The sequence below is a fragment of the Sabethes cyaneus genome, chromosome 3, assembly GCF_943734655.1.
Source record: "Sabethes cyaneus chromosome 3, idSabCyanKW18_F2, whole genome shotgun sequence".
Taxonomy (NCBI): domain Eukaryota; kingdom Metazoa; phylum Arthropoda; class Insecta; order Diptera; family Culicidae; genus Sabethes; species Sabethes cyaneus.
Window position 1 is genome coordinate 220072933 of NC_071355.1, and position 17241 is coordinate 220090173.

General features: G+C 39.4%; 1 protein-coding gene across 3 annotated transcripts in view; it reads left to right on the plus strand.

Moving 5' to 3' along the window:
- LOC128743743 (1-phosphatidylinositol 4,5-bisphosphate phosphodiesterase classes I and II) overlaps nt 1–17241 on the plus strand; it is a 158383-nt gene that overhangs the window by 130062 nt on the left and 11080 nt on the right. For all 3 annotated transcript variants that reach the window (XM_053840396.1, XM_053840395.1, XM_053840397.1), the window contains exons 6-11: nt 11788–11973; nt 13455–13652; nt 13888–14070; nt 14267–14447; nt 14528–14873; nt 15288–15532. In XM_053840396.1, coding sequence (XP_053696371.1) covers nt 11788–11973; nt 13455–13652; nt 13888–14070; nt 14267–14447; nt 14528–14873; nt 15288–15532 — 1339 coding nt within the window. The remainder of the gene's footprint in view (nt 1–11787; nt 11974–13454; nt 13653–13887; nt 14071–14266; nt 14448–14527; nt 14874–15287; nt 15533–17241) is intronic.

Below are 17241 nucleotides of genomic sequence, written 5' to 3' on the forward strand. Positions count from 1 at the left end.
GATTCATGGATCGAGAATCTAACTCATTTTACTGACGGGACGACGACACTATGCAGGTCCTTGCGACTTGTAAGGTACTGCGCGCGACGCTTTTCATCCGTCAGCGTTATAGCCGCGATTCTCAACGGGGTTCTTCGAGGAAAGGTTTCGTTTCTATCACGGAGCGAAAAAAATCGTGTTTCAAACGAAATTTTTAGAACAACCTAAAAATATTTTTGTTTCAAAACGAAATTCTATTTGAATCAAGAAAATAGCAGTTTTGAATTAAAAGTAAAGTATTGTCAAATTGAGTTTTCGATGTAAATATTTTCATTTCAATCATACATATTAGTTTGAAACGAAATGAAATTTCTGTTTGTGCGCAAAACAACCTTAAATGTGGTTGAAAGTACATTTTTACCTTTGTTATAGAGTAAGGATGCGATTTAATGATTTATCGGTGCAGATTCCGAGTAAATTGACTACATTGGCATTAATGGGTGACTACTTTGACTGCTTGAATCTAACGTAGGCTTTGGTTGCTGACGAAGTATAGTTGCTGAGTTATGTGCAAATGTCATTTTAGGGCGGTTTTGATGTAATTTTTCATTATACGGCAAATACGATAATCAACAGGAGGATATTACTTGTTGAAAATTTGTAGCAGCGTTTTACATCACTCACGTATCTGTTTTTAAAATACGGTGAAAAGAATTTACAAAATATATTTCGCTTTTCCACAATTTAATCAAACCCTGTCAAGCGCCTAGCGGAGTAAAGGTGCGATTCACGGACGGGGCAAAATTTTGATTCACGGACGAGGCAAAAATGTATAGCTTATATACAGCTTTTGGCACTATATTACTAGAAATGGAAGATCTGCAGAAAACTGTGCTCTACAGATGTTGGTCGAAGGAAAACAATGTTTTTCCGCTGATGAAATAAAAAACAAACGTTTGGGGAAGTTTCGATCTGTCGGAGGCTGCAATACACCAGCGCAAAATAGGAAAGGTGTAAATTGAGAATATTCCTTACCGAAACATACCGCAGATTGACGATAATATGGTTTTGTTAGCTACTGCTGCGCTAATTTCATGGATTCGAGCTTCGCACTTTTGCCCCGCGGTAATCGAACTTTTGCCCCGCTAGTGGGGTAAAAGTGCGAATCGGCACTTGATCAGAAGAATGAAGAATTTATTTTCAATAACAGTATTATTCCAGATGATTTATAGTTGAATGTAAAGACATTGAGTAGCTGCATCACTATAAAATATATTTTGTTGTTGTTCTTCTTTATATCTCACGAAAATTGATGACAACTTCAAACATCGCACTTATGCCCCGCCCTACTCTATAGCAGAGAAAAATCTTCGACTTCGTGGTTGTCGGCGTTCGTCGTTGCCAGGAGCTCGGGTTCGGCAGAGTTTGATTTTCCTTCAAGGTCAACCCCAAAACTAACTGAACAGCAAGCACCGAATCAGCACGACCATTACAAAGATCTTCTCTTCATTCACTAAACTTAGAACCAAACACAACTTAGAACAGCACATAATTTTGTACGCGAAAAATGCACAAATTATCACTTGCGTATTAGTTTGAATAAAAAAACGAAATTCTAAGACTTCAACTAATTTTCCTGCGAAAAAAATTTCCCATCTTAAACCGGAAATCCCTCGCACATAAACGCACGTTATTCCGAATGCTCTTGCACTTAGTAAGACTAAATTCACCTTTTCCGAGAACAAAGCACGTATTAATATTTGAAAGAAAATTCGTTTTTGGTAAAAACACGAAAAAATATTGACATGAAACATTTTCACGTCCAATCGCGAATCCGCCTCCCTAATGTGGAGGATCTTGATCTTGAGAAAAAACACAAATCACTGCAAAACTGAGACAAAACACTTGCTTTATGCAAAATGTATCGGATCTCAATCAACCTTGATTCAAAAAACTTGTCGTTTCCGTTATTCAGCACAATAATGTTAAATTTACGAAACGAAACTGAAAAGTCCAGTTAGGCAGTTATGTTATTAAAGGCATTAACTTAAATTAATCTGAAATAATTCTCTGTGTCATGAAGAAATGTAGGGTATTGTCGTTATCGTCGGGCCACTGTTATGGTCGGGCCATCACGATTTTACAGTTTTAGTAACTCATGATATCCATGATACAACCATTGTAAAACTTCTTCCTGTGATAGCTAACTTTTCACAATATTGGGAGTTTCAATCGTGTATTCAAAACACCCGTACTGAATTCAGTGATTAAATTTTACAAAAAAAAGTTTTCCAGGCGCAATGAACTTTTCTTCAAGAAATGATTCATGAAATGCAATTATCGAGATAAATTTTAAAAACGTATGAAGTGTGTTGTGCTGCACACGAAGACTACAGAAAAATCCCCTTTAGTAAGGTGTTTGGGAAGGTTAAGGTGAAATACTAGAAAAGTGCTATTTGTAAAGGTCGGGCCACTTGAGTAGTCATGGTTGGGCCACCATAATTTTAAGCGCAGAAGCGCAATAATCGCTAAAGAATGTCAGTCACGTAAAATGTGGTGAAATAAAGCAGAATTAATACGTTAAAAACCTAGATTTTTGTTGTATTATTCATTGTAGTTGTACTTTTCGGAAAAGGCGATTGTAGCAATATTGATTTTGCAAGATCGTCAAAATTTCGCAAAAATGCAATTAAAAATAAGGTATTTGTACCTATTTGAGCCGTTGTTCACGGAATTCATTCTTTTCATGTCTCTATATAGAATTTAAATACGTATGTTTTAGATTTTCTGCGGTGGCCCAACCTTTACAACATGGCCCGACTATGACAACATTTTTTGTCTTCACGTAAATGCATATAACTTTTTTATTTTTCAAGCAATCAGTTCAAAACTTTCCGAAAATATACCTCATTCTTAGACCTTTGCAACGATGTATTTATATTTCCAAAATTCCTTTTGAAACGAAAGTTATGGGCGAATTCCAAAACGTGGCCCAACCACGACGACACTCCCCTAATAAAAAAAAAAATGTTACCAATAATTCTGGGCCAAGAATGCTACCCTGCGGTATATTTATTTTTAACCTTTACATCCCCGAAATAAAAAATGACAGTACTTTCAGTTACACTTTTGATTCTATCTGCACTGATTTTCGTTTGATTTTTGTGCAATTAGTCTTAAAAGAACCACATTCGATACGCCCTTTAAGGGTTCCATTTTCCCGGAGATATTCATAATTGCAGTGGGATTTTTTGACGTCATAAGTAGCAGTTGAAATAAAACTAGAAAAATGCTTAACAGAATGCGCAAAAGTTATCCATTTCAACCCTTGAAAAAGACACCAACAAAGTGTCGAAACGTCGGGAAAACATCAAACCTCAGTCTTGATGAATTTCTCTGAAGACCGCCCTGCCAAATATTACTAGATATCCATTTCATTTGAGGTCAATAAGAATGAATCTTGTTCTATCTTGTAGAGCGCTGGTTCATGTCTCACACTCCGGAACATTCGTTATCGGTCTACCGGAACTCAAAATTGGCCATTTTTGAATTGTCTTCGGTAATATGGCCAATGCGGTTTGAAATCTCAGGGGTTTTTCAACACGAGTTATTGAGTGGACTTTTGGATGTATTTTTTTTTTCATTTGCCATATTTCCAAAAAAAAATCAAAACGGCCAATTTTGAGCTTCGGTAGAACCAAGAAGGGATACTTCGGAATGTCTACTACGGCTCAAAATACATTCAATTGTCCCCCCAATGAATCGCATTGAAAACCCCTGTTATTTGATACCCCATTCGCCATATTGCTAACTAACTAGATCAGCTCTCATCAAAACGTAATTTGCACAGAAGTGGTTCTACTGTACTAAAATACCACCATTACAGTTTATAGCTATTTTACGAGCAAAACATCTGACACATTAAATCTGCAATATATCCGCTAGTGACTATCGTAGCTGAATTTTAAATTAAGCTAGCTTGTATTGTTCTCAACTCTGTTTATATGGATTTGTCAGCATTGTTGTTAAGCTGATATAGGAAGAACTGTCACCATTTATGAAACGAACTTTTAACTTTTTTTGCGAATCTATCGAATAAATACGGAGATCCAGTTCCGAACGCGGAATTTAGTAGCTTTGTTTTCTCAGTTATTCTTTTTACAATTTAAATGCTATTTTAAGTGAGAAATGTAAAATTTTGTGTATATATTAAGTGTCACAAAAGAGAACACTACAGTCTTTTTTGTATACTGTTTTTGACCCGACTTTTGAAATTGTGTGGAAAATGAATGCCTGCAGTTGACTTACCATTTCTATATCAAGCATCACTTCCAGAAAACCAGAAAACCAAAAAATCACACTTTTTACTCAAATACTAGTCGTCTGGCTTTTCTATGTAGCTATGTAGCACACATGAAGCTGGTCAGTATGGTTGAGTAATGTTTATAGTAATTCTGGTATAATAAACTTTTAGCATTAACGATAAACATCTGCTCTTATATGACGTGAATGCATTATTATTATTATTATTTCGATTAGCACAATATTTCAGGTGCTTACATAAATTTAGCCCTGCCGTACTTTATGTAGACGACACTGGCAGCCACACCAACAATAGCAACAATCGAATTGCGTCATCAAGAGACATACACAACAATAAACCTTTTGGAATGACCCAACCGTACACACAGCCCGCAAAACTGGATTTATCCTAACCACAATCATATTCTAGCTCGGTTCAAGCAAAGCCGTACACAGTCTATTTGCATACGATGTTCAGTTCACAATATTCGAGAAAAAGAATATTAATTTCCGGTCTCAGCCACATTAATCATGGCACCAACAGCAAACAAAAGCTGCCGAAACAAAAATCATTCCATCGTCCATCGTCGTCAGCAATCGGAGAAACTAGTCATTCATTTACGCACAGCCAACAGCCAAGCAGCGTACCAAATGGCTATATGCCAGTTGGCATGGGAAAGAAGTCGATGAAATGCAGGAAACGCGGCGAAAAAAAGGAGCCGAACCCCTTTCCGGTCATTTTTGGGTCACAGGCATTGCGTCGCTCGCATTCGACAAATTTTTCATCTAACGCCACCGTCGCTGCCACCACAATTCAGTCACTGTCAGTGCCAATCTGTGTGGGGGAGGGTTTTTCCCCGTCTCGTGATGGCTTCCCAAATAGTATGCGCCAGCAGCCGGCTGACGTGGTTGGTTTTCACTGGTGTACTAATCGTTTTTTTATTATGATGGAAAATGTCGGTGCTGAAGCTATAAAATTAGATCTACTTGCATTTTCGCTTGATTCGCAACCTAATTTTATTGTTTGCTCCCGACGAGGACGCCTAATTTTTTAAAGCAATTAGGTTTTTGAAGGAAAAACAAAATTAATGCGAGGTACATGTGGCACTTACCGAAAAAGTTGATGCGTTGACATTTAATCTTGTTTCATGGAGACGCTTGGTAATCGTTTAGCATTTACGGAGCGAACGCACGTAAGTTGTTTTTAATAAACCATTAGTCGCAGCAGTCTAAAGTATCTACCTATGCTTGAAGTGTGTTTTTTTTCAACAGCTTTAATATCATGTTGATTAGATTTTGTAAAAAATTCTGAACGAACTCCGAAGCACAAACGGCGAATCTCGGATCGAGCTGTTCTGCGAAAAGCTCGTGACTTCTTACCCATGCAGGTCAAGTCGAAAATCCCAAAAGGCACACCGATTGGAGAACGAGCTTTGCGAGCATTATTTTACTCCCTGTTTATTTTCTATGCTTGAAGCTTTGCCGGCTAAGTGCTATTCTCGTTTCGACCCGAAAGGAAATCGACAGTCACGTTGAAGGTCTACTGCGCTCTTATTGGTTGTTTTTAAACTTTTTTTTTCTTCGTTTTTGTTTTCAAAAGGGCCATTGTAGCGACTACCACAACATCAAGTAGCAAGTTAGCCCCGGCCGACCGAGCGTACGGTCTGGGAACTCGGCGAAAGCAGCCGAAGGACAGGAAGTAATAACAATGAGTACAAAGCAGTTTACGAGAACCGTCCCGCCCCCGCTATTGGGGACTTGCTAACAAGCTGGTGATTAGAATCCCGTTCGTTTATTTTTTTTTTTGCGTATACTTTTTATCGAACGATTTTCGACGGTGTGATGGTTTTGTTTTTCGCACTGGCAAACAGAGGGTGCATTTTGGTCAGGTGGCTCGAATATTTTTTTCGCCATAGGTAGTAGGCTCAGATAGTTGTTTTTTGGTGTTTAAATCACAGTTGCTGACAGAAAAATCTGGTATTTGGGTAGAAAAAACTAGAAAAGCGTGAGCAGCTAGAGTAGCCTCGCGGTATGGAAACTGGTCGTGGATGATTGTGTCGTGGAAAGTCAAACTTTACTATGTCTTTAAGGAAGTTATTACTGATATACCCAAATTTTGTTCAAAGGTGGGCATCAGACTTTTGCAAACCACAGTAAACCCGTTTTGCTAATTATATTGTCATCGAAATCAAGAACAAAACTGCTGCTGTTCTGCTAGGTAATGCATTTTTAATTTGAATTTAATTTTAATGCACTTCAACATATTCATAACTTTTGCTTTGAGTCAATTTAATTTAAATATAAGAGGATTCTTATTCGAGTAGCAGCCATATACCAAGGTTTATACCAAGGTTTATAAGGATTAGGTTTATAATCTCGCATCAGGTTATAACCTCGGATTATAGTTTGGTTCGACGCATGCACCTTCCAGCATTGGACAAAATGTAGGAGTCACAACGACTATTTGTTAAGCGTAGCTACTAATAACCCCCCCCCCCCCTCTTCTCTCTGGCCTTTCCGCTCTTTCTCCTCCACTCTAAAAAATTTTCATTACTTTACCCTACCGTCCCTTCATCAATTGTAAAAGAACTACCGTTTCAAAAAATATCATACTTCTATCTTTTCGTATCATTATTGCATGTCACACTTGCGTACTGCTTGCGTTATCGTATCAATTCATATGTTTCTTGTTTCTATCATTGCATTATTGTCATATAGTTATCCGTATATATTTTGTCCTTAAGGTGTCTTCTTCGTTTGGTTTTTACAACTTTTTGTCGTTGTTCTATAATTTTTTACGTTTAAAAGTTGTACCATTTCTGCCTATTTTGTACCAACTAAATTTATAAAAGTGAATTGCCATAACAACGGACGTGCCTAGACAAAAACAAAAGAGAGGACACCGTTCTTTCAGAGACATATTTTGGTCTGGAAGAATCTATACCCATACAAATGAATGTCTGTATGAGCCTTATAGACTCGCAAATTACTGAACCGATCGACGTGAAAAGGGAACGTGTGGGAGTTTTAAGGGCCGGGGAAGGTTTTTATGCTGGTTCAAGAATCTTCTCTCCTCTGTAAAGGGGGACTGCCATATAAATAAAACACAAATTTCTGCAAAACTCGTGAACTAATCAAGCAAATGGAACCAAATTTGGCATGTGGGGGTCTTGGGAGGTTGGATTTTTTTATGGTGATCTGAAACCCTTCCCACCTCTCTGCCAGGGGGGGGGGGGGGCTCTCATACAAATGAAACATAAATTTCGGCATAACTCGAGAACTAATCAAGCAAATGGAACCAAATTTGGCATGTTGGGGTCTTAGGAGGTAGGATTTTTTTCTATGGCGATTTGGAATCCTTCCCTCCTCTGTAAGGGGAGCTGCCATACAAATTAAACACAAATTTCTGCATAGTTCTACAACTAATCAAGCAAATGGAACCAAATTTGGCATGTAGAAGCTTTTGGAGGCAGATTTTTTCTATGGTGGTTTGAAACTCCTCCCGTCTCTGCAAGGAGAGGGGGCTCCCATACAAATGAAACACAAATTTCTACATAACTCGAGGACTAATGAAACAAATGGAACCAAATTTCTCATGTGGGGACTTTTGGAGGTTGGATTTTTTTCTATGGTGGTTTGAAACTCCTCCCCCTCTGTAAGGGTGGGTTCCCATACAAATGAGGCACAAATTTCTCATTATTTCGGGAACTAATCAAGCAAATAGAACCAAATTTGGCATGTGGGGGTTTTTGGAGGTTGGATCTTTTTCTATGGTGATTTTAAGCCCCTCCCTGCTCTGTGAGGGGGGGCTGCCATACAAATGAAACACAAATTTTTGCATAACTCATAACTATTGAAGCAAATGGAATCAAATTTGGCATGTAGGAGCTTTTGGAGGCAGATTGTTTCTATGGCGGTTTGACTTTGGCCAAAAAAATTGTTACGAGAAGCAAAGTGGAATGCATGATTGACACCTTTGAACCCTTCAAATCACCGGGTAGGGATGGAATCTTTCCTGTACTACTACAGAAGGGCAAGGCGTTTTTAACACCTACTCTGACAAACCTTTATCAGTCCGGCCTGATACTAGGCCATATACCAGCAGCATGGCGACAAGTGCGGGTCACTTTTATCCCAAAGGTCAATAAAAAGGACAAGACTTCACCAAAGTCCTTTAGACCGATAAGCCTTTCGTTGGTTCTGCTGAAAATAATGGAAAAAATACTTGATGAGCATATAAAATCATCATATTTAGTTAAAAACCCTCTGAGCAAATATCAATTTGCATATATAGAAGGTAAATCTTCAGTAACAGCATTACATACGGTTATAAGGAAACTAGAAAAGTCTTTTGAAGCGAAAGAAATATCACTAGCAGCCTTCCTAGATATAGAAGGCGCTTTTGATAACTCATCCCATAGTTCAATGATTGCGGCTATGATGAAACGTGGTTTCGATGTATCCGTTATCCACTGGATTGGCGAAATGTTATCAAAACGAGATATATCAGCAAAACTTGGAAGTACATCCATAAGCGTTAGAGCAATGAAAGGGTGCCCACAAGGAGGCGTAATATCACCTCTATTGTGGTCTTTAATAGTTGATGATCTTCTAATAATTAGCTAATTAGCTTCGCAGATGATATAGTCGTAATTGTTCGTGGGAAATTTGATTCTATCATCGCTGACCGAATGCAAATTGGTTTGAATTTTATTTCATCATGGTGTGATAGGCAGGGCCTCAACATCAATGCCAATAAAACTACTATCATACCATTTACGAGAAGGAAAAAAAGTTACATTGAGTAACATAAGTTCGAAAGGAACACTCTTGAAACTTTCATACACTGTCAAATACCTTGGAGTATTTCTTGACAGACAACTTAATTGGAATACACATCTAGAGCAAGCTGTAAACAAAGCTACAAATGCTCTATGGATATGTAAAAGAACTTTTGGTAAGCAATGGGGACTGAAACCGAAGATGATCCAGTGGATCTATTCGGCTATTGTGAAATCCAGATCCTATGCCTCGATGGTCTGCTGGCCAAAAACAAAAGTGAAAGCTACTCAGAAAAAGCTAGAAAGACTTCAAAGGCTAGCCACTCTCTCAATAACAGGTGCAATGAGAAGTACACCGTCGAAGGCATTGGATGCTTTACTTTATATGCTGCATCAGTTCATACAATTAGAAGCTGAAAAGAGTGCTCTGAGGATCAAAAGATCTATGAACCTCTTCGATGGTGATCTCACAGGTCATCTCAGTATTCTAAAGACTATTAGTATTAATCCTCTGGTAATCAATAATGAAGACTGGATGGCGAAAAAATACAACTTTGACCGAAATTTTCGTGTATTTGAGCCTAGGCGTGATTCCTGGGAAGACGGTGGTCCCGATCTTCGCCAAGGCTCGTCTGTTTTTTACACAAATGGTTCAAAAATGGACAACCAAGTGTGAGCAGGAGTAACTGGCCCAGGAATAGACATGTCAATTTCTATGGGCAGATGGCCAACTGTAATCCAAGCTGAACTTCAATCAATTCTAGAGTGTTCTACTGTGTGCTTGCGCAGAAACTATAGACATTCAAATATATGCATCATGTCCGATAGTCAAGCAGCTCTAAACGCTCTAAAGTCGGCGACATGCACATCAAAACTTGTCTGGGAATGTATTCAATCACTCCAAAAATTGTCTCGTCGTAACCAAGTCAACTTGTACTGGGTCCCAGGTCACTGTGGAATTGATGGAAATGAGAGAGCTGATGCACTAGAAAGACTCGGATCATCTCATCAATTTGTAGGACCTGAGCCCTTTTGCGGCCTATCTGCTTCTACCTTAAAAATGGAGCTGAAGGCATGGGAATGTACGGAAGTGGAATCAAATTTGAATAACACTTTCAATGCTAGGCAGCCGAAACGGTTTATCTCTCCAAACATTTCTATGACTCGCAAAATACTGGAGCTTTCAAAGAAAGATCTAAGGACATTGTTCGAGCCGCTATCATCTGAAGCTTATGGGAAAACTTCAAGATGATATATGTCGCTTTTGTGGCATATGAAAAGGAGACTCGGAACACCTGTTATGCCGATGTCCGGCAATTTTTAATAAAAGATTAAGGTTCTTCGACAGAGGGCTGTTAGAACCCTTTGATATTTGGAGAACAATTCCCAGTACGGTAGTGCACTTTATCCAAAATGTATCACCGGACTGGACAAATGCTATTAGTCAAACAATGACGGTTGCTTCTAATAGTGGTGCGTCATCTTGACAACATAGCTATAGTAAAATGGGGGATATATCACAATAGATCAAACAAATGGTCGTAGTGATAAAAATACCCAACAAAAAAAAATAATGGCGGTTTGAAACTCCTCCCCTCTCTTCCGCCTTCAACTAAACATGAGAATTATTCAGGTAACTAAAACACAAAACGTGTATTTCTCGCGTAAGAAGCATGTTCTGATAGAAGTTTAAACCACTCCTTAGTCAAGAAATGCTCAGTGCTACATTATGCAGTACGAAGCTGGCTAGATCAGCTAGTAGGGTACGGGAGGGTATTTCCAGCACGCTACTAAATTCGGCGTACATTACCTTTTTTGCTGCGCTTTCCCAAATAAAAACTTTCCCGCAATCGCTTACGCGTATCCGCTCTTGATGATGGACACAAATATGAACACGTTTACTTATTCTAGAAACTAAACAGCTGTGAATATGCTATCACAGAACAATTCTACTTTTTTTTTATTACGGAAGAACACAACAATTTCCCTCTGATATGAAAATATAAATCAATTTTCATTCACTAGCCATTAGCAGCATTTTGTTTTTAATTCTAGCATATCGTTATTTACACTACTACCAATATGTGTGGCTTGAAACTCTTCTATTGTGTTGACATAGCTAGTATTTGAATGACAATCACTTGCTTCTGGTGCTATTGCATATGTACGATTCAATGATACACTAGCGCCAGCAGCAAACTGTTGTCACTGCAAAACTAGTTATCTTCAATGAGCCGGTATCTAGGCAATACCGACACGTTATCCATCGGTCTCTCTTTTGATCTGTTTTTGAAAAGCATCTAATCGCTGTGCAGGCTATTTCGGCTGGTCGGATTTAAGAAACACAGACACCACTATAGAAAATGGGCCCAATTTAGCCGCAGCGACTTCATCATTTCTCGCGACTATAACTCAAATTCAGTAACGTTACATTAAGACCAAAATACACGCCGATATTCAGTAAATATTATTCTATCAACTGGTATAAACATCTTGTATCGAATGAATATAGTTTCAACGTAATTCCTGTATATTGTTTAGGTTACCGCTTAATGGGCTGAACATACCCCCCCCCCCCCCCCCCCCGTACCCTATATAATAAAATAACGTATAGAAACCTTCTCATCATACATTTAATCATAGTCTAAAAAATTCGAACTCATTTTAGTTACATTTGTAACCATTTTATTTAATCCTTCTATTCCATTATTCTTGTCTTCGTCAGTATCATCAAAACATTCGCCACCAACAAGGATGACCGACGGCGTGTGGAAAAGGCGCTGGACGTTTCCGGACTGCCATCCGGCAAGGCAGACACGCTAGCACTGTCCAAGTTTCAGTTCGAAGATTTCTTCAATCTGTACAAGAATCTAACCCAGCGCGGCGAGGTGGAGAAGGTGTACGATGAACTGTGAGTATCTCGCATAAAATGCTGTCTGTCGAGAAAAAGAACTGCTAGAGACTGGTGTCCCCGTTGGCAGGGAGGATTAGAGCAGAACCGTTTTTAAAAGCACTCGGTTGCCACGGTTGTTCCTTTTGGTATGCAAAATCCCTTTTTGGGTGCTCCATACAAGAAAAAAAACGAAGGTAAACATTTCTTTAGGGGACTTTTCGACAGATCCCTGGTCCGAAACTGAGTCGAATATCGATATCCTTATATATGGACACACACACGCAGTGTCAAAATTATGAGGGATGTCTGAAGCAAGAATTCGGTAGATAATAAACGCTATTGTTGTTCTATAGAATGCTGTTCATTTTTATGATGATGATCAGACCGTTTTGGAGGGACGGTCAGATTGGGGAGCCGGTTCATTTTTTGTCATGGCTTTTCATGGCCATTGCAATTCTATTGATCGAATTTTAGTGATGTGTCAGCTGAATGATACATCTCATTCTTGACTCTTTATTTAGAAAAATTTAAAACATTTTCCATCGAAGCAAATAACTTTTGTAACGGTAAAGTGTTGAGTAATTTATAAGTTAAATCTGGTTACAGTTAGAAATGTAATTCAATATGCGATATGTTATTCAGAATGAAGTATATTGTGATTATTTTTAGAAATAATGAGGACTTAAGAGTAGATATCCATACAAAATTAACAACTATCATCAGCAAATGGAAAAGTTTCTTGGTACCGAAGTCCACTCTATGTGGTACAAGATTTTACTCTAGTCGACCGACATCAGCGTATCAGATATCATCGATATGTATAATTCATGGTACAACGAATCAACTATTCATTACGATCAATAAGATTAACACTGGTCGACAAAATCCGCAAGTTGCTTTAATAATGAAACGAATCTCGAACCTAACGAATGTTATAGCCCACCAATAACCATGCGCCTCCATTAATTCTCAAACGGTGGAGGCCCTTTATGCTTCAAATTCACTAAGCAACGAGCAAGTAAAAACGAAGCAAAAATTCCAATTATGTTACAAAATTAGCTGAAAATGACATCTAACAAACGTGACTGGGATTGAGTTTGAAAAATCGTGTCGTCCATCGTTACCGTAAAAGGAGAGCTCTCTGCTGCCTACAATCGTACACGCATATGAATCAACATATCTTCGGTGACAGTGATTGATTCTGCTCTCAACCCCCGGGTGGCGCATCTTTTTCATTACCAGTGGTAGCTGTAATTAATTTAAACTTTTGTGTGGGATCGTCCCGTGCCGTGCGGAAGCTGCCGCATTGATAGCAAAGCAATCTCGTTGGCACTTGAGAAATGAATGATTCACATTGCCACTCGCTACCAGCAGTCAGTCCCCTTGCCGCACCGGTGCGGTGTGCGCTCGGCAGCTTAACACCATAGTCGTCTAATTTGCAGAAGCATTAATCAACAACCCTCACGTTTACCCTTGTTTCTCCCGGCAAACTGATACAGGGTCGGAACATCCAAACGACGGCTTATGTCCACATCGCAGCTGGTTGACTTCCTAAACAAAACGCAACGCGATCCCAGGCTTAATGAAATCCTACATCCGTATGCAAACACAGCCCGAGCAAGGGACATCATCCAAGAGTACGAGCCGAACAAGTTCAACGCCCAGAAAGGTCAACTTAGCTTCGATGGATTTCTGAGGTAGGTTGAGGAAAATTGTGACTTTTAATCGCGTGGTCACGAAAGGCGGGGAGCAGAAGCGAAAAACTTTCCCATTTCGCATTGTGTGTTTTCGCGTCCCATTAGGGAAAACACGGTGCGAAGAATTGCTGACAGGGGAAAATTAAGGTTTAATTCTTTTAAAATGCCAGCTTTTTCTCATAAAATTGTACGCTTTTATTTTCGTTCTTTTGTGTGGTTCCCGAAAATAAAACAGATATTTAATGTCGGAGGATAATCCGATTATGGCTGCCAGCAAGTTGGACCTCTGTGATGACATGGATCAACCGCTTTCTCACTACTTTATCAATTCATCGCACAATACCTACTTAACCGGGCACCAACTGACGGGCAAGAGTTCGGTGGAGATTTACCGTCAAAGTTTGTTGGCTGGATGCAGGTTAGTAGTCAAGCTGTTGAATCAAACCATTGATAAAAAATCCGTTTCTCGTCAACGCTAATCAACTTCGATTGAAGAATTGCCGATTTTTTTTTTTCGATTCATTCACAATAAGCGAAGTAAACGTGACGAGAAAATTAAGTTTGTATGTCTCGCCTGACGCTTACGGGGTATTTTTTTCATTTTCGCTGACTAGATGTGTCGAGTTGGATTTCTGGAACGGCCGCACTGAGGAGCCTGTGATAGTCCACGGCTACACCTTCGTCCCGGAGATCTGCGCCAAAGACGTGCTAGAAGCAATAGCTGAAACAGCATTCAAGACATCCGAATTTCCTGTGATACTAAGTTTCGAAAACCACTGTAACCCGAGGCAGCAGGTGAGTTTGTCTAATTTTGTTTCGTACAGATGGAACACGAAAACCAATTAATCAATCAAAATTCAATATTTGTTCCGCAGGCAAAAATAGCAAATTACTGTCGTGATATTTTTGGAGATATGTTACTAGATAGGCCCTTAGACTCCCATCCCCTGGAACCGGGATCGGATCTGCCCCCGCCCTCGTTGTTGAAAAGGAAAATCATCATTAAGAATAAGAAAAAGCACCACCACCATCATCACCATCACAAAAAAGGGAACGCAACCAGTCCGACGGCAGGAGCGACGCCGACGAACAGCACCATCAACAATAATGTCAGCAATAACGTTAACGCAAACACCACTTCCGCCACACTAATGGCAACCGCAGCGGCCGGAACGGCAACTCTGATTACCACCGGCAGCGGTAACAGCAGTATGGCAGCTGGTACGTGTTCGATTACCTCGGTTTAGCCTGTCTCCCGCACATGTTCATTTATCAAGCTTTTTTTCTAAACCCTAAACCAGTTATTGGTTGGCAACAATGAAAATCAAATTAATGCAAACCATCGCATCGGTTGAAATTAAAATATAATTGATGCATAAATTATTTCGCACGATTGCCCTTTCTGAAATTTTTACATATTTTCAAACTACTAGTTAGTAACTAGTTATAACTTTGTGAATGTTCCACGCCAAACCATACTTAATTTCTCAACTTCATACATTCTTTAAAATCCATCTAAAAACCTAGAACTAAAAACAACTCTTTTTCTATGTATCATTCTCTCTCGTCAACTGCTACGAAAATCATCTACGCCCTGTTGCAATACGTCTTTGTAATCACATTTCCATTCCACAGCCGGTGCAAGCATACAAGTGCAACAATCCCAAGAGGAAAATAGCGTCACATGCATTACGACGCCCAGCACCAATAGCAACAGCGTCAACAACAGCAACCCCCCAAGCACCACCACCACCACCACCACCACCAGCAACAATAGCAACAACAACACCAGCACCGCCCCCGCCAACGTCGCTACAAGTGCACAAGCAGCAATGGTGACCGGAAATGGTGACGTACCGCACCATGCACCTCCACTACAGGTACACCTACCTATACATTCCTACTTATAGTCTATCTCTGCTCCCGTTGAAGCAAAAACAACTTAACTAAACGGTTAGCTAGCTCGAATGCCGCTGGCAGGACTCTCAAGTGGACGCACGAGAGCTCCCAATGCTAATGATGTTTGCGCTCACTGACATACATTACCACGTTTCGCATTCGGTCTGTTCCGCCGTACCTGGGCTGTGCTAGAAAGCAAGCTTTTTTTGTTGTTTCATTTCAACCTATTCAGAGCACCACCGGATGTTCTACGAGAGGTTCGACTGAAAGTACGTAGTTCTGATCCACCCACCAGTGGCGGTGGCGTGATGATTCTTATTGATTCCAACTAGAGTAGGCACCGGAAACAGATGTTTGTTTTGTTGCTACGTAAAGTTTAGCACGAAGAATCCATGTGGGTGTTGAAATTGACACATTTGGAACTAGTGGATGGATACCTTCACGCGTACCAGACGTTGATGTTTGGATGCCCTTGACTGGAACAATTCTTACGTAACTTTGCAAAAGGACCTTAGTAGCATTGAGAAATTCTTTCCGGTAGCCCTCACTTTCGATCCTGAGCATTTTTCTTAACGATTAGTTATCTAATGAAGCCGGTAATCGATTCATGGAAAACAAATGCGTTCAAAGGTTGCCAGGTATATTTACTTAATGAATGTGTTCTCACATGACTCTTTACAATTACATTGAGCAAAATGATTATACCTTCTGGTTGGGTTCAAGGTACGATTCTATAATTATCTTGTATAATGACTGCTGGTAATAAAGTGACAGTAGAAGGATCGTTTTTATATAAGTTTTAATTGTACTAAAAATGGTCGCGTTTTACAAAATGAGCATTTCAAATGAAATCAGTATAGATTAAATTTTTAAAATTTTTGTTCGTTTGTCAAAACAAAATCGGTTCCATCTCCTGTTACCGAAGTAGACTTAAAAGGTTTCTTAGGAACTTTCCACAATATTCAAAAGTCTCTCAAGAATCACAACTCGCTCCCTAAATGCTTTACACAAAGCTGAAACTAATACATGTGTATGTATGTATGTATGGTGGTAACAACCATCACCTCAAGGGTTTCCCATTGTATGCAAGTAGAATTACTGCAGAATCGAATTAATCTACCTAGCAACTTTCATGTCAATGTTGTTCGTGAAGGACCAAAAGGGGTTGAGTGGATCTATAAGCAATTTCGCTTATATGATTCCGCGGGAATATAAGACACTCCTTCCAGCATAGACTTTCGGTTTCTAGATGCATAACTTCGCCGTGTAAACTTATCTTGCGTGATGATTTGTGTGCTAGAAGGGTGCGTCAAAATCCTTTCCGACCTTATATGACTTGGGCTGGTTACCACATCCCTCATCCAGTCCTGATCCTCATCCTTCGATTCATTCGATACCCTGATGCTCCTTCCCCTTTACGATAATGATGGTATATGGTAATGTAATAAAGTATGTGTATATACATTATATGAAGATGTATGGACAAAAATAGAGCAATCTCACCAGCAGTCCTTTGAATGGAATAGAGTTGCTTTATTTGAGTTTACATGAGTGCTTGCATTATTAATCCAATCTTTTCTTCTGGTATTCATGAGCATTATTTAAACTTTCTTCGGCCCGAGTTTTCACTGTACAGTAGCTTGCTTCATGAGCTAAAACGAAACAAATAATTAAAATAACTCATGTTAAG